The sequence below is a fragment of the Ovis aries genome, chromosome 19 (genome assembly GCF_016772045.2).
Source record: "Ovis aries strain OAR_USU_Benz2616 breed Rambouillet chromosome 19, ARS-UI_Ramb_v3.0, whole genome shotgun sequence".
Lineage (NCBI taxonomy): Eukaryota > Metazoa > Chordata > Mammalia > Artiodactyla > Bovidae > Ovis > Ovis aries.
The window spans coordinates 60,405,402-60,428,331 of NC_056072.1; the positions used below are offsets into that span (position 1 = coordinate 60,405,402).

Sequence of the window (22,930 nt, forward strand, 5' to 3'; positions counted from 1 at the left end):
GATGGCCCCTCAGGGGACGCGGTCTCGCCCCTGGCCCTCAGCCCGCAGCCTGCCGCCTCCCACCCCCTGCTTGCTGTCGACCTGCCCGTCTACGTCCTCCAGGTTCGCTGCCTCTGTTCTCCGGGTTGGTCGAGCCCCGCGCAGCTTCGGCTCCCAGGCTCGTCCCTGAGGTGGACGCGCCCTGGGCCCCGTGGCCACCTGGCCGGGGTGTTTTCTGGAGATGGGGGTGAGGGTTTGAGCAGTGAAGGCTGAGCCTGCAGCTCAGGCTCACACGTCTCAGTGGGTGAGGTGGGGTTCACATACTCAAGTTCACGCGTTCAGGCCTGTGAGAGTTGGGCTGGCCGGGTTTCAGCCTGTGCAGAGATAGGCCCAGACAGGGTAAATGGTTTGCTGGAGTCAGGGGTTAAGCTGTGTGTGGGTGGCAGTGGATAATTCAGATTTGGATAGATAAGGGTGACCTCTGTTTTATCAGATTTGAAACAGATATGTAAAAGTCAGACAGTAACTGGTTTTCTTATATTCAACTTGGGCTGTGGTGTTAGAGGTGGACAGTGGATGGAGCTTGGAGGCCCCTGGTCGCAGCACCTAGAAGGCCTCACAGCGTCCCTCCTCCCGCGGGGCGGCCCTCGTCCTGGGCTCCTTCCTGGGGCGGTGGGGGGTGGGCGGTGATCAGTGTCTGTGGTGGCCTGGAGCCCAGTGCCAGGGCGGCTCCCTGGAGGTGGCGGCTGGGGCCCGTCCATGTGGGGCCAGCCAGGGCAGGGAGTCCTTCTCTGAAGAGAATGGAGCCCGTCCGCGCGGGGCCGGCCGGGGCGGGGAGTCCTTCTCTGAAGAGAATGGAGCCCGTCCACGCGGGGCCGGCCGGGGCGGGGAGTCCCCGCTCTGAGGAGATTGCGGCAGGGGCGGAGCTGAGCTCGCCTGTTTTGCTGGTGGCAGAGTCTTCCCTGAAATGACACATGCTGAAATTGGGGGAGGGCGAGCTCCCCGCTGTGCTTGCTTTGCAGGAGGTGCTGCCTGCAGGAGAAGGTGCCGTAGGACCCGAGGACGTGCCGTGCTCGGGAGGTGCCGCTGGTCTGCGGGCCTGGCTGTGACCCATCCCGCCGGGCCGGGGGCGCTGCTGGGCAGCCAGGCCCATTCTTCAGAGGCTCCGGGGCAGTGCTGAGTGCTTCTGTCCCGCTCTGTCAGGGACGGTTGGGGCTGGGCCTCCCTCCCCGACTGCGAGAGCAGGTGCTGGTCTCCCTGCTCCGCTGAGTGCGGCCCCTGAGGACGCAAGGGGCCCCCAGCCAACAGGCCGAGGACACGGGCGGCCCCCAGGCCCCGCGGCAGCCCCCGCACCGGCCGATGCCGAGTTAAACTCACAGAGCGAGCTTTCTTACTTTTTATTTGGGTGTCGGTACCTCATGGCAGCCGACAGTGGTTTGCAAGGCTGTCCTCCGAGCACTGGGGCGCATGCCGGACCCTGGCCCTGGCCCGGGGCCGCTCAGGTGTGCACGCGTGCGTGTGCTGGCTCTCAGTGCGCAGCCCGCCCTGCGAGAGGACACGAGCTGTGACTGCGTGACTGCCCGCTGCAGGGTGGACGCCGGCCCCGGAGCCGGTCCCCGTGCCTTTGCAGGCGCTGGCGTTCAGGTGCTGTTGGTTCTCACTCTGCTTTCTGTCTCCTGAGGCGTGGGCCTCGGCCTGTGGGAGTGACCCCGCTTTCCATGGTGGCCCCCGGTGTCCTGTGGGGGAGCGGGTGGGGGGCTGCATCCTCATCTGTAGGTGGATCTCAGCCGCCCCACCAGCACCTCAGCTCCCCGCTTGTCCAGAGGGCCCTGGACACGCAGCCTCCGGGCCAGGGCTGGACCTTTGTCCCCCTAGGTGCTCGGGACCAGCTTCCGTTTCCCAGCACTGAGGTCCCTGCTGCTGTTCGGCCCAGCTCTTTGTGCGAGTGAATAAAAGTTTTTGTAGCCGAGCCAGAAGCTGGGTATTCTTTCTCTCAACCGAAGCTCTTGCATCCTCTCCTTGTCGTGGTGTGGGGCCAATCCCCTCCCCTCAGGGTGGGCTTGGGGTCTGGTCTCACCTTTACCATCCTTTGGGGGTTTAAATCTAAGAACAGGTTTCTGATGACCAGGATGCAGGGAGCAGAAAGGGAGAGCAGGCCCATCCCCGGAAGAGTAGGGAGGATGGCCTTGCAGGTTGAGGGGCCCGCCCCCTGCCACAGCCCCCCCCCCCCCCACCGTGCCCTGCCCCCGGCAGGTGTGTGCTGGACAGAGGCCGCCCCAGCCCCGGGATCGGGCCTGTGGGCGCGGGGGAGGGGGCTCCCGGGCCCCTAGGAGGGTCCAGGTGCCGGGTCCAGGGGGCCGCCCGGCTGCACCCCAGTCCGCAGCAGCCCGTGGGCAAGGAAGCAAAGTGCCAGCAGGCCGGTGCCCAGCAGGTCGCCAAGCCCTGTGAGGTACGGAATGCAGTGGTCATCTGGATCCAGGGCCCGCCGCCACGCCAGCCGGACCGCCACGTCAGCTAGGTGCAGCAGGATTGTCACCTGTGCGGGGAGAGGCGGGGTGATGGCCACGTGGGAGGGGCCGCGGGCCTCTCGGACGGAGTGCAAGGGGACGTGCCGTCCCAGGCCCCATGCCAGCCCTGGCTCCCCTCGGCCCGAGGCGCATCTCCACCCGGAGCCTCAGGCCAGCTCTCCCTCTGAGGCTCACTGGGAGCCTGTGTGGAGGTGCCCTGTGTGGTCAGGCCTCAGGCCCTGAAGTCGCTTGTTCAGGCCGTCCTTCCCCGGTGCCACTCTAGACAGGCTCCCTGCCTGCCCTTGGGGGTCAAAACCGTGCCAGCGCGCCCTCGTGGGGCTGCCCCCAGGGCCTCGGCAGGCGGGCTGCCGGCAGAAGCCCACAGGCCCCTGTAGGAGCCCCTGGCTGGCCCTGCCCATCGCAGGCCCCACCCTCCGCCGCTGCGCTGACCCTGCTGGGGAGGCGTGAGCAGTGCCTCCGGACACGGCCCCTGGGCCAGACCAGCTGACCGAACCTCTGGGAGGCGGGGACTATGTCCTGCTTGTCCAGGGACCCCTCCCAGGATGGGGCACGGTGCCCGTCCTCACCTGGACCAGGCCCGCCAGCAGGTACAGGAGCACAAAGGTCCTCTCGCTTGGGACCGACTGGCCCTCCAGCAGGGAGACGATGGAGAAGAAGGCCAGGTGGCCGGGCACCACAAGCACCAGCAGGACGCGGGCCGACGTGGCGTTGATTTCTGCGGGAGGCAGGGCCATGGCTCAGCGGCGGCTGCAGAGGCCCGGGCAGGAGCCTGCAGCGCGGTCACGGAGCCACTGCGTGTCCTCCCCGCGGGTGTGGCCAGCACTCCTGGGAGCTGGCGTTGGAGCGAGAACAAGCAGGATTGAGGCACAGCAGCAAGCAGGGCGACTAGGAGGCGACGCGACCCGCTGTGACGGGGGAGGTGGACGCAGCGGCTTCTGGAGGCCACCGTGCGGATGTACTGGGACCAAGGCCGGGGCCCCCTTGGCGCGGTCCTCAGCAGCTGTGCGTGCGGCTCCAAGGCTGCGAGACGTGCTTTCCTGCCAAGACTGCAGGCTGTAGAGCCAGCCCATAATGTGAGGGTCTTGTCGGGCAGAAGGGGGTCTCAGTGAGAGCCAGGCTCCATCTGCGCTGAGTTAACACAGCGTCTCATCAGCTGGCTGGGGAAGGCGGCACAGTCGCGTGGACGCAACCGTGAAACACCCTGGAGAGGCTGCGCCAGACCTCTCCACGGTGACAAACTATGAGGCCTGATTGTTAAAATGGATCTTTTAAAAAAAGAAAAAAAATTACGAAGGGAAAAGATAGTTGTTACTATCGGCAGGTGGTGTAAAAACTCAGGAAAATCCACTGAAAACTAAGAGCTACACGTGACACTTCCCCCCAAAAGCCACGTGCTATGCCCTGACCCCCTGAGGTGGAGTTAGAGGTGACGAGGTCACGGGGTGACCCCAAAGGGCGACCCCCACCCCGTGGAGCGCTGGTCCCTGCAGAGGTGTTGAGAGCTCGTCTGCGCATGGGTGGCAGGTCAGACAGGGCGGGCAGATGGCCCACCCCAGGGCCTGGATGCCACGCCTGGGGCGCAGGGGCCTCCCCTGTGCTGGGGGTTGGGCCTGGTAACACAGACTCCAGTGATGCCATCCTTGAAAGAAACGACCACATGGTTCCTGGAAGGCCCCGGACCCACCTGAGCTGCAGAACGTGGAGCAGGGGTTGGGCCAGCATTTCTTCATCCAGAGGGGCAGGACCCCGGGCGTGCCCCACAGGTGCAGGTGCGTGGAGATCCGGCTGGTCTGAATGGCCACCAGGTTGCCTCCAACACCTGCAAGACAGCCCGGTTTCCCCTGCTTGACGCCTGTCTCGGAGCCTGTCCCGTATCTTAGGTTCAGCTCCTTCAGGAAGCTTCCCTGGCCGACTCAGCACTTGATCTCTTCTCTTTCCCTCGAACTTGACCACATGCCTCATCTGGCTCCAGACCAGGCGGCCAGGACCTTGCGAGGGAGGCGTCCAGGCAGCAGCAGGGTCCCCTTGACAGGGTGCCTCTGAGCGAAGGGGGCGTGACCAGCAGCCTCGAGGTTCAGTGGCTGACGCCTGTGTGCAGGGGTGGGGAGGGAGGGAGGGGTGGCCTCGGGGGGCCGCTGGAGGAAGGATCCAGACCGCGGGCAGGCACGTCTGAGGTAAAGTCAAGGCCGGAAGGAGAAGAGATGGGGCGGGGCGGGGCAGGGTGCACGCAGCTGAGCTGGGCTTGAGGGGCTCCTGGCGTTGCAGGGAGCTGAGCGTGCCGGGGCCAGAGGCCATGGGGCTCCTGCGGGCGCAGGTCAGGGGTTGGCCCCTGGCCACGGCCCCTCCCCTATTCTGTCACCCCAGCCCTGGAGGACCCCTCCCAGGGTGGAGACCCACTGCCTGGGCTGCTCCGGAGGACTCGGAGGACAGCTGGGGCAGAGGGGCCTGCAGATGGAGCCCGCGTGGCCCACTACCTGCGCCCCTCACCGCTCCCCGCCGCCCAGCTCGTCTCCCTGTGGGGCCCGGTGCTCCCCTCCTGCAGACGCTGAGCGGGGACTCGGGGCCTCCAGGATGTGAGCCGGGACATCGCAGCCTCACTGCGCAAGGGGAAGACAGGAGCCTGGGCTTTTCATTGCAAATGTCTGAAAACATTTCAGTGCCGTCAGTGAATCCAAAAGGGAGGCCGCATGGGGCCACAGATGCCAGCAGGTGGGTGTGGGTGCCGGCCGGCAGGCTTGGGCTCAGCCCTGGCCCCCGGGGAGCCCCTGAGGACCGCAGCCTGGCCTCCCAGCTGCGTTTGGGGCCGAACCTGCACCCAAAGCCCCGAGGTCACTGTTCCCCCAGCCCCTGGCCCCGAGGCCGCTGTGATGGCCACAGCACCTACCACAGATGATGGGGGCAAAGACGGCCATGCCTCTGAACTGCGGTTGGGACAGGGTCTTGTTCAAGATGAGCCCCCCGAGGCTGCGGGCAGACGGCAGACCATTAGCGGCACGGGTGCCCTGTCTTCCCCAACCCAGCCTCCTCTGCACCCTCTGGACCCCCGTGTGCATTTCCACCTGCGACCCGAGTCCCGCCTGTCCAGGACGCCCACCGAAGATGTCACCCTCTAAGAACACCCCAGACCCTCCCTAGGGCCCCGGACCCCCCAGAGATGCTGCCAGGGCCTGGCTTGCGACCCCGCGACCTCAGAGACCCCACGGCCTCCGCTCCCCTCCCTGCGAATCAGCCAGAAACTCACGTCAGAGAGGAGGGGGCGCCCTCCGCCCTGAGGGGCCCACCAGCAGCCGTGCAAGGGGATGGCGCCCACAGAGCCGCAGTCTTGGGGCCCGGCCCGGGGCTCCCCGGGGAGACGGGCGGAAGGAACGCGCACCTGCTGACGAGCATCGCCAGGACGATGGGGAACCAGCCGAACTTGAGGATCCTCACGACAGGCGGGTTCTGCTTGGCGACGAGGACGCAGGCGGGGGTGAGCGCCGCGAAGCCCACGAAGACCAGCGGAGTCAGGTACTGGCTGTCTGCGGGGGAGGGGTGCGGAGCTGGGGTGGGCCCCGCCCCGGCCCCCACCTCCCGCGAGCCGGGCGGCTGCAGCCTGCACTCTGCCCCGACTCCTGACCGCGGCCAGCGCTGACCTCGGCCCCTCGGGTACCTGCTCCCACCACCCACTCAGCCAGCCGGGACCTCAGGCCTCAGGCGCACCTCTGTGTCTGTAGAAGAAGCTGCTGACCACAGCCAGCAGGGAGAGCGTGATGAGGTCGCCCAGGCTGGCCGCGATGGGCGTGGCGATGTTGTCCGGGTTGACCCCCAGCTTCCGCGCGCCGACCACGATGCAGACCATCAGCGTCCCTGCGGGCGGGGGCGGTGAGCGGGTGGAGGCAGCCCGGGACCTCACTGCGCCCACCCAGCCGTTCCTCCGCAGGGTCAGGCCCTCCAGGCTGCGACTGCCTCGTAGCTCCTGCGCTTGACCCCAGAGCAGCCCCAGCACTGACGGCCCTGAAGCATCAGGCAGGTGGTTCCGCGGCTCCAAACCCCTGGGGACCCTGGGCCTCGGGGAAGACCCGAACTCGGGTCCTGGGAGGTGCGGCGGCCTCGAGGGAGGGGTCTTGAGCCTGTAGTGGCGGTCCCCCCGCCCCTCCCTCCAGGGGCCGCCTACACTGCGGCCCCACCCCAGACCCCGCCTAGGCCCAAGATGTGCGGGTCCAGGTCATGGTGGGCGCGAAGATCGAGGGGCACCCCATCCCCTGCAGGACCCCGAGGGCCACTCACCCAGGGCGCAGGCCGCCAGGGAGGCGGTGAGGACGCTGCTGGCACACAGCACCTGGGCCTCCACCACATCCAGCCCCTGGCCGGAGACCAGGCCCAGCAGCAGGGCTGCCACCGCCGCCAGGAGCCCCACCACAGCAGCCTGCACCTGCGGGCGGGGACCAGGCTGAGGCAGGCCCTTCCCTCCCCCGGAGCGGCGGCCAGCACCCGCTTCAGCCTGATGCCTGGCCCACCGCCCCGACCTTCCCCAGCAACCCGTGTTTATCTTGGGTCAGCTCCCCTCTCGCGGGTCTGACCTCCAGCAGCACCCCCATCCCCTGGGGCCCCAGGACACGCCCTGGCTTGTACACAGAATTCCAGCCAGCATTCCACGATGGCACCCGACAACTCATCCTGCATTCAGGTGTCACAGAAGCGAGCACCTGTGCAAGGACAGGCGAGACAGTTTTGAGGGAGAGGACGGAAGTGGCGTCTCATTTGGGCATTTTCATTATGGGCATGTGTGTTGGAGCTACAGGAATGAAAACCAGGTGGCTGGGCAGGAGACAGACCGGCAGGTCGGCAGGACAGAGCAGGGCCTGGGCAATGAATCGTGAGTGGCCGTTCGCTGTGATCAAGGTGCATTCCCATCAGGCTGGAGTGAACAGGGAAGAGGAGCCGCATGTTTGCTTGGGGAGAGGAAAGGATCCTGACTTGTCGTTCACACACGTGTGCCTGAACACGAAACCCTAAGCTGAGACACGGAAATGTGGAAGACTGTGTCTCGGCTTTTGGACTAGGGAAGGCCTCCTCCTCCCTACAGCATGCCAAACCTATAAAGAAAGCTACAGATAAAATGTATATTGAGCGCAAGGTATGACTTGTGTGACAAGAGATGGCACAGAACAAGGACCGGGACAGACTGGGAGAAACCACATCCCTCACGTAACTGGTGAAAGGCCCCCCACCAAGGGACTTCCCGCTGGGCCAGGGGTGCCCTCCACGCCTGATGCCGGGGCCGGGAGCTGGAGCCATGTCAGGCCACCGCAGCACCTTGTGCAGCCAAGTGATTTGTTTAAAAAAGATCCGCGTCCCGAGCAACGAGCCCGTTTCAGAAGTCAAGACAGCCCTAATGCTAAACGGGCAATCTGACAGGGTGACGCACGAGCGTTAGGACGGTGACTCGCAGAAAGGAAATGCGTGCGGCTGAGAAACAAGGGTCAGGTCCCCTGCGATCCTTCCGGGAGACATCTAGAGCTGTAGACGGTTCTTACCCTGTGAACTTGGCGGGAGTTCTCTTCAGAGCACCCCCAGCATGCCCAGCGCACTGTGACTGCAGGCCGCCCCCCGCCCCACCGCCCAGGGTGATGGGTGCGTGAGGCCAGGCCAGGCTGGGTGGGTCTGTACCGGCCCCGAAGAGCCGGCCCCCAGTGGCTGCACATGTGTCCTGCCAGTGACATTCTAGGCCATACCATCGTCGAAATGCCAGTTGTCAAGAAGTTTAAATGTGGTTCTATATTTTTGTGATAAGATATGCTGAAGTTATCCAAAAGCTTAACTATGCAGTGTACAGCAGCCTTTATGCTTTGATATTAAGCTTTTTAGAAAAACAGCAGGCAAGATTGCATCCACGCTACGCTGGGACTGCGTGCCCACCCAGGGCCTGCCTGGAGCAGGAGCAGATGGGATGCTGGTTAAGGAGGATTCAGGAGGAAACAGCCAATGAGCGTCACCAAGGCCACCCAGACCCAGACCCTGAGCCGGGGACCCAGGCTGAGCCCCAGCCACGGAGCAGGCAGCCTGTCGGTAAGCGGCGGCCTCGCCTGCAGGCCTGCGGTTCTGTGTGTGGCCACAGGCTGCCCCGGTGGAGGAACTGGACACAGACACGTCCTGTCCAGAGGCACACAGGCCCGCCTCGGACGGAGACTGCGACCCCTCCGTGAGGAAGACGCATGGGTTTGCAGTGACGAGCGTGGAGCGTTCAGAGGCCAAGAGGAGGCTCACCTGCACGAGGGCCAGGTTGCTGCTCACCACCCTGTACTGCTCCTGGGGGTCATCGACCTGCCCGGTGTTGGCCTGGGCGGGGAGAGGAGACGATCTGAGTCCCCTGGGCGTGGCTGAAGGGGTGCCCCCTCCCTAGAGGCCCCAGCAGGTCAGTGGGGGGCCCCTCACTGCCGCCAGAGCAGATGGTCCTGCCGGCTGTCACGGGGCAACTCGAGCAGGGGGGGTGGGGACACAGGCCCCTGGAGACCAGGAGCCTCTTGCCCCAACCTGGGCCAAGCGTCCTGCTCAGGAGATGTACCCAAGCCCCTCTTCTCTGTGATAAAAAGTTCAGGTCAGCGATGCGCTCCCTCCTTGAGAAGCCGTCGCTGCTCCCAACATCATGGCCTCTGCCGGCCAAATTCAAGACAAGCTAAGAAAAGGTTCAAAGAAACTGCGTCTCTCGGCCCCTCTGTACTGAGCTCAGTTACTGAACGCTGACTTCTCAGTCCTTGTCTGTTCTTTTCCCAGTAAACTCTCCAGGTTGAGAAAGGATTGGCCTTAACTGTCTTTTTCCTTCCTCGGATTGGAACACAGGAAAGAACTTTCAGGCTTTTATTTTCAAATAAATTGAGGCTTTAGAGTCCCAGAGTTCTCGAGAGCCCCCCAAACCCCCATCGCCCAGCCTCCCCTGACTCACGGCTCACGGGCTGCAGGTCAGCCCCCAGCTTCGTGACCGTGTCTGCACCGCCCAGCTTCCCAGCTCCGTCCCGACCCCAGACGTGGCGTGGCCGCCGAGCAGCTGTCACGACCATCCCTGACCCCACTGGGCGCTCAGAGCTGAGCCCCTCGGGCAGGCAGGGGCGCTCACCGCAGTGGAAAGCCTCGAGGCCAGCGTCATCTCCAGGTTGCCCTTCAGGCCCACCAGGGGCGGCACCAAGGTCAGCAGGTCCTTCATCTCCGTGAACACGGGCCAGTGCTGTGGGGATGGGCCGGGCTCAGTCCAAGCTCGCGGACTGCGTGTCCCTGCCCCAGGCGCCCTCCCGGGGCCCACCCCTCGGGCTCCCCCTCTCCCCACGTGGCTGCCCCACTGAGGGCTGCTGGTCTTTCTGCGGGACTTCCACTGCGTTTTTCTCGAAGGCGCTCCATCTGTGGAAGTGGCTTATTTCACGCAGACTGTAGCTTCAGCGCCGGGGCGTCACCTGCGCCAGACCTGAGCGCCTGCTGGGATGGCGGTGTCCCTGTTTCTCAGCCCGCCCCTCCCCGTGTCCGTGTCCTGGGGACAGAGTCTAGCCCTCGTTCCCGCCTGTAACCGCAGTCTGACGTCCGCCTTCAGCCTGACTGGGCTCGGCCTGTGCGTCACCGCCCCTTTCCGGCCTTCTATACCTTTACAATCAAAGGGACTTGTTTCCTCCCCCAGGCAGGAAAGCTGCGGAGTCTAATAACCACCTCTCTTCCTCAAGACAGGCACAGGCGTCTCAGGCCCCACGGGAGTCCCCTCCTCCGCCCGCCCTGCATGGACTCGCCCTGTCCACCCGGGGCCGCAGCGCCCCCAGGCCGTGACCTTCTACCCCAACCCCCTCCTGCTGGGGATCTCAGTCTTCCCAAGCCCACCCCCCACCCCACAGGGGGAGCAGGAGCTGAGGTGTTGGCCGCTGCCCGTCCTCCCCCCAGGGGCCATCCGGACCAGGAGGTGGTCGCGGCCAAGGAGGATCGGGAAGTGGGGTGTAGACACGTCTGGGCAGGTGACCTCCGGGCACTGTGCGAGGACAAAGCCAGCAACGCCAGGCGCTGGCAGGACGGAAGGCCAGGTCCAGGGGAGGGGCCGGCCCAGAGCTGCATGGCCTGCAGACCCCCAGGGGGACCCTGGAGCCGGGGGTCCTGCTGTCCAACCCCAGGGCACCTGCCTTCTGGCCTGACATGTGCCCCGGCCGTAGACGTCCCCGGGCCCCCCGTCCCCCTGGGCTCCACGCCTCCAGCCCCCAGCTACCCTGTGGCCTTCAGCCGCACATCCGGGTCACGTGGGCCCGAAAAGCGGCAGGTCGAGACGCTCAGCCCTGATGACGCCTAGCTGCGACTCCAGTCCCGCACAAACACGCTCACATCCCACGGACACACGCAGGAACAGGCAGGCGGGCGGGTAACCCGGGCTGTGAGCTCTTGACCTGGCCGTCTCACCAAACTGCGTGCTCCGAGCAGTCGCCTCCCTCCCGTGCTGGTCCTCGTGAAGCAACATGTGGTGTGTGTTTCAGAACAAAGAGCCAGGATGGAGTCGAGAAAGCTTTGCCCTCAGCGTCTGCATCCTGGTGCCCTGGCCAGCCCCTCTCTGTCGTCCACACGCAGGGCCCCTCACCTGCAGTGCCCCCTGCTGCTCACGGCCCCAGAAACACCACCCCGAGGCCCAGCAAAGTGCCTGCCAAGTCTCCAGCCTGCCGCCGCCCTCCCTGCCTCCCTGCTGCCCCGTGTCTGCAGGGGGCCCAGCGGCCAAGACACAGACGCCAGGACAGTGGGGAGGCTTCCATCTGCTTGGGGTTCAGCCAGATAGGCCGGGGGAACCGACAACAAGTGGCCTCGTCCACCCGCCCAGCACGCGACTCACCCTGATCTGAGAAGAACAGACACTGTCCTCGGGGTTCCCGGCGCCCACGTGTGTGGTAAGCCCCAGAGAGGTCTGGGAGGGGCCACAGGATCGGCAGTGAGGGGCCCACAGGGGCCGAGGCCAGAGCTTAACCTCGTTTCGTGGGAAGAAATGCCGACTCACCACTTGGGTGGAAACAGTCTTGGGATGATACCAGCTGACACTCCAGCGCCTCACAAGCCTCAGTCCCCAGACCCCGAAACGGGCTCCCGGCCCCAGATGGCGCCGGCGATCCCAGCCCCGGCCCGTCACACAGCCACCTGGGGGCCGTCCATGGGGCTGGCTGTCAGGCCTGAGGCTGAGCGTGCGTGGCTCCAGGCAGCACCGGCCGCCACACCCCCCTCTCCATGCGAGCTTCCCCCTGGGAGCCCCAAGGCTGGGCCGGGGGTGGGGGTGAGCGGGGAGTGCGGAGCGAGGGAGCCCTCACGCTGCGTCCGCCAAGTGGGGAGCGGGGAAAGGCTGTGATCTCCAGGGCTGCTGGCCCTCCTGGGGGTGTGTGCTCTGGGCCTCCTCCTGGACGGGACCCCAGAGAGTCGGGAGGGGCATCCTGCTGTCCAGCCAGGCTCTTCCAGCTTCCACAGGAGGGTGACCTGGGAGGGGGACCCGGGGGGCAGCTCCAGGGAAAAGCAGGAGGCAGGGACCCAGCTCCAGCTGGCAGCAGTTGAGCAAGGGCATCATCCAGTGGGCACCGTGCACTGGGCTGGGCGGTGGGGATGTCCTGAGAGCCTCACTCAGAGCCGGGGCCCCCAGGGGGCACGTCAGATGCCCCTCAAGTCCAGGGAGACGGGACGCCACCTGATGTTCCCTTGCGGGTCGACCCAAGTCGTGTCTGTGCACACAAGGCAGTGTCATGCACACACCACCCCCCAGGTGAGAGGTGAGCCCCCACCCTACGTCCTCACGGTCGTGCCCAATGTCTCCACGACACACACTCCCTGCCTCTGTGACCCAAAGGGGGCTCCCTGGGCTCCTGACCTGGAGCACACAGACCCCCCAGCCTCCCAGCAAACACTCCTGTCGGAGATCCCCAGCTCCACGTGCCCTGTCCCACCTGGACCCCTACTGGGCTCAGCACCCCGCCCCCCCGAGAGGCTCCCCGACACCCTCGGGCCACCAGGCCAGCCCCACAACCCTGCCCAGCTCACAGGCAGAGAGGCTGAGGCAGGGACGCCTGTCGATCCACCTTGAGGGGGGATAGAGGCAGGACTCGAGCCCCCAGGCCCCGCGTCCGAGAAGTTCCAGCTCCCAGGCTGCGAGTCCACGCAGGCTGACCGTGCAAGGGTGTCAGGCGCTCTGGACCTCAGGTGCCCACGTCCCCAGGGGCACCTGCCTGCCCGCCCCCGAGCCCGGACCCAGCCCAGCCCTCAGCCTGCCCGCACGCACCTGCACGCGGTCCATCAGCAGCCCGGCCGCCACCACGCCCAGGCCAGACAGCAGCACTGGCCCCAGGATCTGGCCCAGGATTCTGGCGGCGGGCTCGGGGGACGCCCCCCGGGGCCAGCGGGCAAGCTCGCAGTGCACGCCTCGCAGCCTGCCGCCCTGGAAGCGGAGCTCCAGGCTCAGCCGGGTGACCACCATGGCCGGGCCGGGACAGCCTCCCCAAGGGGTCCACGCAGGCAGAGGTGCCAGCCTCAGGGGCGGCCCTTACCACCCCTCGGCCAAACCCGGAGCGAACAAGTGGGGAACAAAGGCGGCGACTCAGCCTGGGGCCGCTCATGCCGTGCACCCCCGCGGGCCGGGCTCTCCCCCTCCAGGGGCCGCCGTATCCGCTGCGGCCTCCCCCGGCTGGCCGCCCACACAGACACTCCCTGTCCCCCCGGAGCGACCTTGATGGCAGCCAGCTGCCCGGCCCCCGCTGGCCAGGGCTGCACCAGGGAGCCGGGCCACGTGAGGCCAGCCTGGCTGAGAGCGTGCGGGCCCCGCCCCCAGGCAGCTCCGAGCCCCTGAGGCCTGTCACTCCCCCAAGGTCCAGGGGCTGCACCCATGGCCACTCAGCCCTGGTGGCCGGGGCTCACGGCCCCAGCAAGAGGCGGCACCCGCAGAAGAACGTGGGCCTGCTCTCCCGAAGGACGGAGACCCGGAAGGGGCTTCCAGGGCCCGGGCTCGTCCTGACGTGGGCAGACCAGCCCCGACCCCGACCCCAAGGAGAAGGGGTCCTGACATGCAGAGAATGAGGGTCTGCTGGGCCTCTCACAGGGGCCGGGGCAGCGTCCAGGCCTGGAGGCAGGCTCAGCAGGGTCAAGGCCACAGGCTGCAGAGCCTGGACCTGCCCACGGCAGTTCTGATGTTGGCCAGAGGGGTCCCCGGGGCCAGCCAGGCGGACGCCACGGAAAGGGGAGTGGAATCGTGACCGCAAGGAGGACAGGATGCCCCGCCCGCAACTCACAGGGTGAACGTCCGCCGTGACCCCGGCGACACCTCGTGCCCTTCACGGGCCCACAGGCCACAGCCCGTCCATTACCAGACCCTCAAGATGTCCCTGGGACGCCCACCAAGAAAGGACGGCTTCCGAAGGCTCTGAGATGGCCTGGCTCACAGCCACCCCAGAGAGCAGCCCGGGGAACCAACCCTGATCCAAGTTCGGCACCCCCCGACCCCTGTGCCCGCCTCTGAGGTGAGGGTCAGCGTGCCCACATGGGCAGGGGGCTGAGAGCGCGGCGTGTGTCTAAGGACAGCGGGGCAGGGGCTGAGTGTGAGGCCACCGTGTGCAAGACAGACCCCTCTCGGCCGGCCCTGTCTGGACGCTGGCCGCCCCAGTCCCCAGGCCGGCAGCTGAACCGGGCCCCCCGCAGCCACTGGTGACCACCTTCTGGCCCCAGCACCTCCTGGGATCTCTTTCTAGTTCTGACCATGGTCCAGCATCGTAATTCACCTGTGATGGTGCACTGTGGGCCTCTGAGCCACTCCCATCAGGACGGAAGAGGAGGAAACAAACAGCCGTTTGCGTGTTTCGTGCAGGAAGAGGCCCCCAAGAGAGCAGTTATACATCGTTACAACAATGTTTCTCATTTTTGTTCAAAAAATAATGAGAAATGAACACATACACACAAGCAGTGAACAGTTCAGAAGGCTATACACCAAAATGCTAAAAGTGGGTGTGCCTTTGGGGGTGGGACCCTAAGTGCCCTTTATTTCCTAACTGTCTGCACATCTGCTGTGACTGTTGACTTCTGTGAACCATCAAACACACTGCGCGAAAGAGATGAAAGAAGCCAGCGTGTGAGGGGAGTTACTCCTTTCCCGGGCGGCTTGGGAACAAGACGCTTCCTAACCCAGGAAACCAGGGATGTAATTCCAGCAGGAGCTCAGCTGGACCCTGGCGGCGCTGGGCGGCAGGAGGAATCTGGGGGACCTTGAAGGGTCCTGCCCTCCTCGGGCCTCTGACTGCTGCCCCAGCCCCTCAGGAGGGTCTCAGCAACCCCTGTTCATAACCTCCCAAGAACGGGAGCCCAGCCCCCGAGGGCCCAGAGCCATCGTGTCAGAACCACCCCGCCCCCAACTCGCCAGCGAAGGCAATCGTCTTGGGGTCCTCGGTGGGGACCGCCTTTTCCCGGGAGCACAGCCTCCACACAGCCTCCCGTCTTCAAGGTCACCTTGAGCCTGGGCTGGTTCTGAGCAAACCGGTCACTCTTAAAGGCCTGAATGCCCCCAGCCTGTGCAGGCCCAGTGGTCAAGGCGGTTACATTTTCAGTAACAAACGGGAAGGTGGTCTTCTTTTCTGCTTCCACCGTGGCCGGCCAGGCCCACCTGTGAACTCGTGGGACCGAAGCCCCAAGCATGCCGGTGGCCTGCCCCCTCGTCTGAGGCCTCCCACCAGACCCCCACCCAAGGCCACCCAGCCACCCCCACAAGGCTGTTCCTGCCGCCACCCAGCTCCGCCCCCTTGTTCCCCCGGAGCCCAGCCTGGACCCCGAGCAGCCCGTGGCATCAGACGGGCCAGTCACCCCTCGGGGGAGCCGGGCACACGCTCCTACAAGCCTGCCTCCCAGGCAGCTCACGAGCCCCACAGGCAGGAACCCCCCAGGCCTGGGGCGCATGGCTGACAAACAAAGACCTCCTCTGCCCAGGTTGGGGGGCGGCCACCCCCAGGACGCCCCGACCCTGACCCAGCTGCTCTCCACTGACCGACCAGCTCCCAACACGGTGAAGGCCCCAGGACGGAGCCTTGGGACCGTGGCCGGCTGAGTGGCCACCCTCCCTCTGACAGCTTGGTGTGGCCTGTTCTCAGTCCTGGACAAAAACAGACAGCCTCAGCGTGGACGATAGCCCTGCAGCCGGCGTCCCATCCGAGGGCCCACGCCCAGCACCCAGGGCTGGGGAGACGCTGACCCCCCAGGCAGCAGCCCCTCCGTGTCCTGCTGCCGCGGGTGCGGTGTCCACGTTCTGCCCAGTGCCCAGCTCAACAGCCTCTCAGGGCCTTGCCCTTCACCTCTGAAGGTCAGCCTGCCTCTCCCGGGGGGCCTGCCGCCACTGCTGGCGTCACCACCAGCCAGCGATGGGAAGATGCGGGTCCTCGGACACGTTGTCAGCTGGTGGTGACGCCACTGTCTGCCCGCGCAGTCGCCCTGCCCTGGAAACTGCGTTCTGGGAGATGCCAAGTTTCCTTCTGACCCTGCCCACGCGAGCTCGGGTTTCCTGTGACCTGCCGCGGATGAAACCGCCCTGACGCACCGGCGGGAGCCAGGTGCTCGCGGGCCATCCAGGGCCTGGAGTCTACCCGCGTGGCGGCAGAGAAGGCACAGTGACAGGAAGCCTGGGGAGGCCTGTAGCGGCCCAGCTGGGTGCCTGAGGCGGGCCAGAGGGACGCGACAGGGGTCTCGGAGTCTCTCTGTGGAGCTATGGTTCTGCGGCAGGCTCCTCACGTGAGCACGGCACTGCACCCCGGGTGGTCTGAGGCCTGCGGCTCCAAGTACAACTTCTCAACTGTGTGCGTGCGGAGCTTTCTGTGTGTGTGTGTGAGTGTACAGATATGCATCCGTGTGTACAAACACACACGTGCGTGATCCGCACACCTGTGCGTGTGCCTGCTCGGCGAGAGCATTTTGGCATGAACACGTGATGAAATAGGCTTTTTGAGAACCCTGGGATAGAGAAGAGCCTGCAGGGCAACAGAGCCGGCCGCAGGGCGTGGGGAGGAGGGATTTTGCGGGGGAGGCCTGGGGTGGGGGGCCGCTTCGGGGCATGGACCCCCTGGTGCTGACTCACCACCAGTGAGAGAAGTGTGGGCGCCAGGTCATGGGAGGAAGGAGAGGGCAGAGTCTGGGGCGGAGTCAGCCCAGGGCAGGGACTCCAGCATCACAGCAGCCCTGCTGGGGCCTGACGAGTTCCACGAGGAGCCTGCGGGGCAGCCAGCCCCCATTCTGGGCCACCGAGACCCCCGTGGTGGGGAGAGCAGGTAGTGGAGGGAAGCGGGGGCAGGCAGGACGGACAGTGGGCGCTGTGGCCACGGAGAAGGCAGTGACCAATCACGGTGGCCACGAGGGGCATGGGTCCAACCTCAAGAAGGGTTGCCAGCGTTTCACGAGCGAACAGGAGCCTGAATCTTTACGCGGCACCTCCCGAGTTTTCAGTGTTGGTTTAAAAAAAGGTGTGGATGTGAGAGCTGGACCTAAAGAAGGCTGAGCGCCGAAGAATCGATGCTTCTGAGCTGTGGTGTGGAGAAGACTCCTGAGAGCCCCTTGGACTGCAAGGAGATCCAGCCAGTCCATCCTAGAGGAGATCAGTCCTGAATATCCACTGGAAGGACTGATGCTGAAGCTGAAGCTCCAATACTTGGGCCACCTGATGCGAAGAGCTGACTCACTTGAAAAGACGCTAATGCTGGGAAAGGTTGAAGGCGGGAGGAGAAGGGGACGACAGAGGATGAGATGGGTGGATGGCATCACCGACTCGATGGACATGTGTTTGGGTGGACTCTGGGAGTTGGTGATGGACAGGGAGGCCTGGAGTGGTGTGGTTCATGGGGTCGCAGAGAGTTGGACACGACTGAGCGAATGAACTGAACTAAAAAAGTTTAAAGCACCAGCCTTACTGGCTAAGTGGCAGACTGGGACTCAGACCCCGAGTGGATCCAAATCAGTGAAGGGCAGGCCAGGTTCCCTGGGCAGGGGACCCTGCCGCAAGCAGGAGGCAGGGGCCAGCCCGCCCCATCTGGCCACCCATCCCAGATGGTCTCTGTTCTCAGCTCCTTCCAATCAGCAGGAATGACCTGGCTGCTAACGGCTTCAGGGACCCTTAGGAGCCACGCCCTCCCAGGGAGAGCTCGCGTGGTGCAGGAGCGGGGCTCTGTCACCCCGAGAACAAGAGGGGCTGGCGCACTGGTACTTCGTTGTCTGTTGGGGTATAAACCGAGGGCCCTGCCTCCCCTCAGAGACGGACGACAAGAGGCGTCAGCCCTCAGGGAGTGATAACCGGCACAGGAGTGGACACTTGGCGGCAGGGTCAATTCTGAGAGACTCCAGCGGGAAGAGGAGAGGGTGGGATGACTCAGAGCAAAGCACTGAAGCACGCACAGTGCTCCACGCGGAATGAAACCAGCGAGAGGCGACGTGCAAAGCCGGCACCCAACGCCGGCGCCCTGTGACAGCCCCGAGGGACGGCGTGGCGGGGGGGGGGGGGGGTTCAGGACGGAGGGGACACGTGTGCGTGCCGCGTGTGCTCAGCCGCTCAGTCGTGTCGACTCTTTGCGACCCCGTGGACTGTAGCCCACCAGGCTCCTCTGTCCATGGGGATTTCCCAGGCAAGAATACTGCAGTGGGCTGCCATGCCCTCCTCCAGGGGATCTTCCCAACCCAGGGATCAAATCCAGCTCTCTCACACTGCTGGCAGATTCTTTACCATCTGAGCCACCAGGGAAGCCCAAGAATACTGGAGTGGGTGGTCTATCCCTTCTCCAGGGGATCTTCCCGACCCAGGAATCAAACTGGGGTCTCCTGCACAGCAGGTGGACTCTTCACCAGCCGAGCGCCCAGGGCAGCCTGGACACGTATCCCTACGGCTGATTCCTACTGACATACGGCAAAAACCGTCACAGCACTGTAGAGTGTCATCCTCTAATTAAATGCATTAATTTAAAAAACACGAGGGAGACTGTAATGGGTTGACAAACATGTCTCTTGTTTCTCAAGAGCACGTGTACAAAGCATTGACAGCCAAAGGCTACCCTCCCCTCTAAGCATAGAACCTGCTTGAACATGAGACGGCTGAGAGAGAGAGAGCCGGACTCTGACACCATTCAAGCACCTGGATCATGTCATGCCTGAAATCCAGTTCCGTTCAGTCCCGTCGCTCAGTCGTGTCCCACTCTTTGCGACCCCATGAATCGCAGCACGCCAGGCCTCCCTGTCCATCACTATCTCCCGGAGTTCACTCAGATGCACGTCCATCGAGTCCGTGCAGCCCCTCAGCTATTCTGATTACCGGAGCTAATGACTGTCCGTAAAGTGTGCCCTGGGTCAAAGCCAGTCTCTGTCATCAGTAACCGAAGCACTCTTGCCCAAGTCATACAGAAGTGGTGGGCGGGCAGAAGGCCGGCCCCTGACCGCAGCGGACAGCGCGCAGCCTCCTCTCCAGGCGGGCGCTGGACAGCACCCCACCCCCAACACCCCCATGTGTCCCCTCCTACCTGGAAATAGTGCAGGAGGAGGCCTGCTCCAGACAGCCCCAGGCCCGCAAGCAGGAAGGGCAGGGCCACCTGGCTGCCGATGCACCAGGCGGTCTCCCCGCTGAGCTCAGGCCCCGGGGGTGCGGGCGCCGCCCTCGGGCTGTCGGCGCCGCTCCGCGCGCTGAGGGCCTGCAGCAGCCCCAGCTCCTCGGGCCGGCGCTGGCGGGTCTCCATCGCCGCTGCAGGAGCACAGCTGGGCCCTGACAGCCTCGACCTGGGGACACAACCAAGAGAGACAGAGGCTGGGTCTTTGGGGAGAACGAGCGGGTCCACAAACCTGTGCTGACCAAGAAGCAAAGACTCGGGCATTTAGGAGGGGACGTGACTCCCAAACTCACAGCTCTTAAATAATTACGAGGAAACTGTAGGTATGCTGACAAGCTAGAAAACCTCGATGAGATGCACAAATTCCTAGACACGCACAGACTAACTGAAAAAAAGATTTAATGTAGAAGGCCCGTCACAGAAGGCTGGGCTAAGCGTGAAAACACTCTGATAAAGAAACTTCCAAGGCCAGACGACTTCAGTAGTGAGTGTCAGGGGTGCAGGTTGAGAAGGAAGTAGTATAACTGCCTCCACGTGGAAACGGCGTGTGCTGTACACAGGAAACCCTGAGGAACACGCACACATGTACCCGTGTGTACACACACATGCACTCACACGCACACACATGCACACTCGCGCACACGCACACAACTATTACAACTCATAAACAAGTACACTAAGGTCGTAGGATACAAAATCGTTACACAAAAGTTGTTTTATTTCTATACACTGGCAACAAAAATCCAAAAATTAGGGAAACAGTTGCAGCTGCAATAGCAGCAAAAGCATAAGCTACCTAAGAACACAGTTCACAAAAGGAGTGCAAGACTTTGACGCTGGAAACTGGAAAATACTGCTGAAAGGAAATTTTATAAAGCCAGCAAATGGAAAGACATTCCATGTTCACAGGTCAGAACCCTTAATACTGCTAAGCGGGCAATATTTTCCAACTGATCTACAGATTCAGGGCGATCCCTGCTCAAATCTGGCCTATTTTGGTGGAAATGACATAATGACCCCAGACTTCATGTGGAAAGGCAAGGGACCCAGGACCCTAAACAGCCTTGGGGGAAACTGTTCTGGTTAGAGAGCACGCACTTGAGTTCAAGACTGAACTATGAACTAGAGTGAACCAGGCCACATAACCGCGGGGCAAGACTGGGAATGCAGGCCAGCGAGCACGGCTGAGAATCGCCGATGAAGCCACACACCCACGGCCAGCTGAGTGTCAACAAGGAGGCCCGCGCTATTCAATGTGCAAACGAAAGTCTTTTCAATAGCCCCACGGTGCTGAGACGCCACGTGCATAGCAATGAGTGGATCCTTACCTCAGATCATATACACAAAAACTAACTCAGAACGGCTCAGGGACCTAACCTAAGAGCTAAAACCGTGAAACAGAAGAAAACATAGGTGAGAACACGGGGCCCTTGGATTAGGCTCTGGTTTCTTAGATGTGACATCTAAGGTACAAGAAAGGGGCTTCATCAAAATGCCAGAGCCTGATATTTCAGACAACTCCATCAGGAAGAGAGGGGATGTTTCCAACCATATATCTGATTAGGGTCTGGTTTCCAGAATACAAAAAGTGCACAACTCAACAATAAACCCAACTTAACTCCTTGGAAGGAAAGTTATGACCAACCTAGACAGCATATTCAAAAGCAGAGACATTACTTTGCCGACTAAGATCCGTCTAGTCAAGGCTATGGTTTTTCCAGTGGTCATGTATGGATGTGAGAATTGGACTGTGAAGAAAGCTGAGCACCGAAGAATTGATGCTTTTGAACTGTGGTGTTGGAGAAGACTCTTGAGAGTCCCTTGGACTGCAAGGAGATCCAACCAATCCATCCTAAAGGAGATCAGTCCTGGGATTTCTTTGGAAGGAATGATGCTAAGGCTGAAACTCCAGTACTCTGGCCACCTCATGCAAAGAGTTGACTCATTGGAAAAGACTCTGATGCTGGGAGGGATTGGGGGCAGGAGAAGGGGATGACCGAGGATGAGATGGCTGGATGGCATCACGGACTCAAAGGACGTGAGTCTGAGTGAACTCCGGGAGATGGTGATGGACAGGGAGGCCTGGCGTGCTGCGATTCATGGGGTCGCAAAGAGTCAGACACGACTGAGCGACTGAACTGAACTCTGGCATAGGGGTTGACTTCCCCAAAGAAGATTACACAACAGCCATAAGCAAGCACGTTAAAAGATGCTCAGCACTAGCCGTTTGGAAAATGCAGAACAAAACTACAGAAGATGCCACTGAGGGCGGCATTTTCAAGGGTGTCCCATGTTGATAAACGAGTCGGCACGCGTTCCTTTTCAAGGCTGAGTGACATCGCATCATGTGGCTGGATCACAAGTTGCTTAGCCCCTCGTTCCGGCTGTTAGGCCTAATGCGGCCCTGAACATTCTCGGGCAAGTCTCCGTGTGGACAGGGGCTTTCTGTCCTCCTGAACTGGACATTTCAAAGGGCGGATTTTTGGTGATTTTACATCTCAGCAGAAAGTATATATGAATCACTTATGAATTAAGGTCAAGAAGCAGAATGCCCCCAGCCTCCCCAAACCCCGAGCCCCTCTCTGAAACACCGGCTCCCCACCAGCACCCACACCTCCGCGCCCTGCCCTTAGCTCCCCCAGCACTAACATCAGGTCTGGGCCCAGATCACTCACTGGTGCTCGTCCACAGCAGGGGGGCAGGGCCACTCCTGACCACTCACCGGGCGCAAGATACTGGACCCAGTGGCCTCTGCTTCAGGGAGCCCCGGAACCCGGGGCCCGGAACCCCAGCTCCGCCTCCCCACACACGCGTGTCCTCAGAAGAGTCATATTTCTGTGCCTCCGCAGGGTGGCGAGGCGGTAAGGGAAAGAGGTGACCTGCATCGCAGGACACGTGGCCTGCCCGCACCCCGGCACAAGCTCTCGGAGGCTCTGCGGTTTCAGGCCAGCGCTCTTTATTACGACCTCAGGGGAGCGCCTGGGGGCCCTTAAAGGCCGGCGGCGCCGGACCCACCCGGGCGCTTTCAGATCCGCGACGGGGGAGGGGCGCGGGTCTCAGAGCGGCCTGAGCGACAGCGCCCTTCCCTCCCTCCCTCCCTCCCCCGGCCGGGTCCCGCGGACCGAACCTGCAGCCCCCAGCCCCCCTCTTCCGCGCGCGCGCTGCTCCACCCTCCCTGGGCCTGGACCCGCGTGCTGCCCGCTCCGTGCACCCCGCCCCGGGCCTCAGACCCCCGTGCTGACTGCTCCGTGCACCCCGCCCCGGGCTCAGCGCCGCACTCACCGGATGCCCTCGGCGGCGGCGGGAAGCGGCTCGGCAGGAGGAGCAGCGCGGCGGCCGGGGCCACCGAGAAGGCGGGACGGCGACAGTCCCCCCAAGCCCCGCCCAGGACCCAGAGTCCCCGCCCCCGGACCCGGAGTCCCCGCCCCTGAACCTGAGTTCCCGCCCCCGAGCCGGAGCCCCGCCCAGGGCCCGAGTCCCCGCCCCCGGACCCGGAGTCCCCGCCCCTGAACCTGAGTTCCCGCCCCCGAACCGGAGCCCCGCCCAGGGCCCGAGTCCCCGCCCCAGTCCAGGGTCCCTCCGGTCCAGTGCTGCCCTCGCCCCGCTGGCCGCGCGGACCAGGACTCGGGCGGGGCTGGGGGAGGATCGGGCCCCGGGCGGGGCTGGGGGAGGGCCACGCCGCAGAGCGCCTTCCCCCTCCTCGAGCGGTGACGCCGGGTCCTCGGGACTCTAGCGCCGAGACCCGCCCAGCGCGGGGGTGGGGAGGGGCCCTCGGCCGCGGCGGACGTGGGGAGCCGGTCGGCCCGGGGGAGGGGCGTAAGGGCCCACCTGTCCCCGCCGGCTCGTCCCGGAAGC

General features: G+C 63.8%; 2 protein-coding genes across 9 annotated transcripts in view; one reads left to right on the forward strand and one right to left on the reverse strand.

Moving 5' to 3' along the window:
• Nucleotides 1–9,284, forward strand: part of ZXDC (ZXD family zinc finger C) — a 30,718-nt gene extending 21,434 nt beyond the window's left edge. For 2 of the 4 annotated variants that reach the window (XM_042236481.2, XM_027957885.3), the window contains 2 exons: nucleotides 1–102; nucleotides 1,002–9,284. In XM_042236481.2, the coding sequence (XP_042092415.1) occupies nucleotides 1–102; nucleotides 1,002–1,088 (189 nt within the window). In that variant the 3' untranslated portion in view covers nucleotides 1,089–9,284. The other 2 variants (XM_042236480.2, XM_027957883.3) reach the window with 1 other exon arrangement.
• The window catches only part of SLC41A3 (solute carrier family 41 member 3), a 23,491-nt gene continuing 1,922 nt past the window's right edge, over nucleotides 1,362–22,930 (reverse strand). Inside the window, exons 1-11 of one of the 5 annotated variants that reach the window (XM_042236484.2) lie at nucleotides 22,358–22,445; nucleotides 18,992–19,244; nucleotides 9,601–9,708; nucleotides 8,754–8,825; nucleotides 6,774–6,918; nucleotides 6,207–6,353; nucleotides 5,881–6,025; nucleotides 5,392–5,471; nucleotides 4,192–4,326; nucleotides 3,074–3,222; nucleotides 1,362–2,515 (exon numbers count right to left, since the gene is read on the reverse strand). In XM_042236484.2, coding sequence (XP_042092418.1) covers nucleotides 2,306–2,515; nucleotides 3,074–3,222; nucleotides 4,192–4,326; nucleotides 5,392–5,471; nucleotides 5,881–6,025; nucleotides 6,207–6,353; nucleotides 6,774–6,918; nucleotides 8,754–8,825; nucleotides 9,601–9,708; nucleotides 18,992–19,204 — 1,404 coding nt within the window. In that variant the 5' untranslated portion in view covers nucleotides 19,205–19,244; nucleotides 22,358–22,445 and the 3' untranslated portion in view covers nucleotides 1,362–2,305. Of the gene's footprint in view, nucleotides 2,516–3,073; nucleotides 3,223–4,191; nucleotides 4,327–5,391; nucleotides 5,472–5,880; nucleotides 6,026–6,206; nucleotides 6,354–6,773; nucleotides 6,919–8,753; nucleotides 8,826–9,600; nucleotides 9,709–12,750; nucleotides 13,171–18,991; nucleotides 19,245–21,750; nucleotides 22,070–22,357; nucleotides 22,446–22,930 lie in introns of those variants that run through there. The other 4 variants (XM_060402972.1, XM_042236483.1, XM_042236485.2 and 1 more) reach the window with 4 other exon arrangements.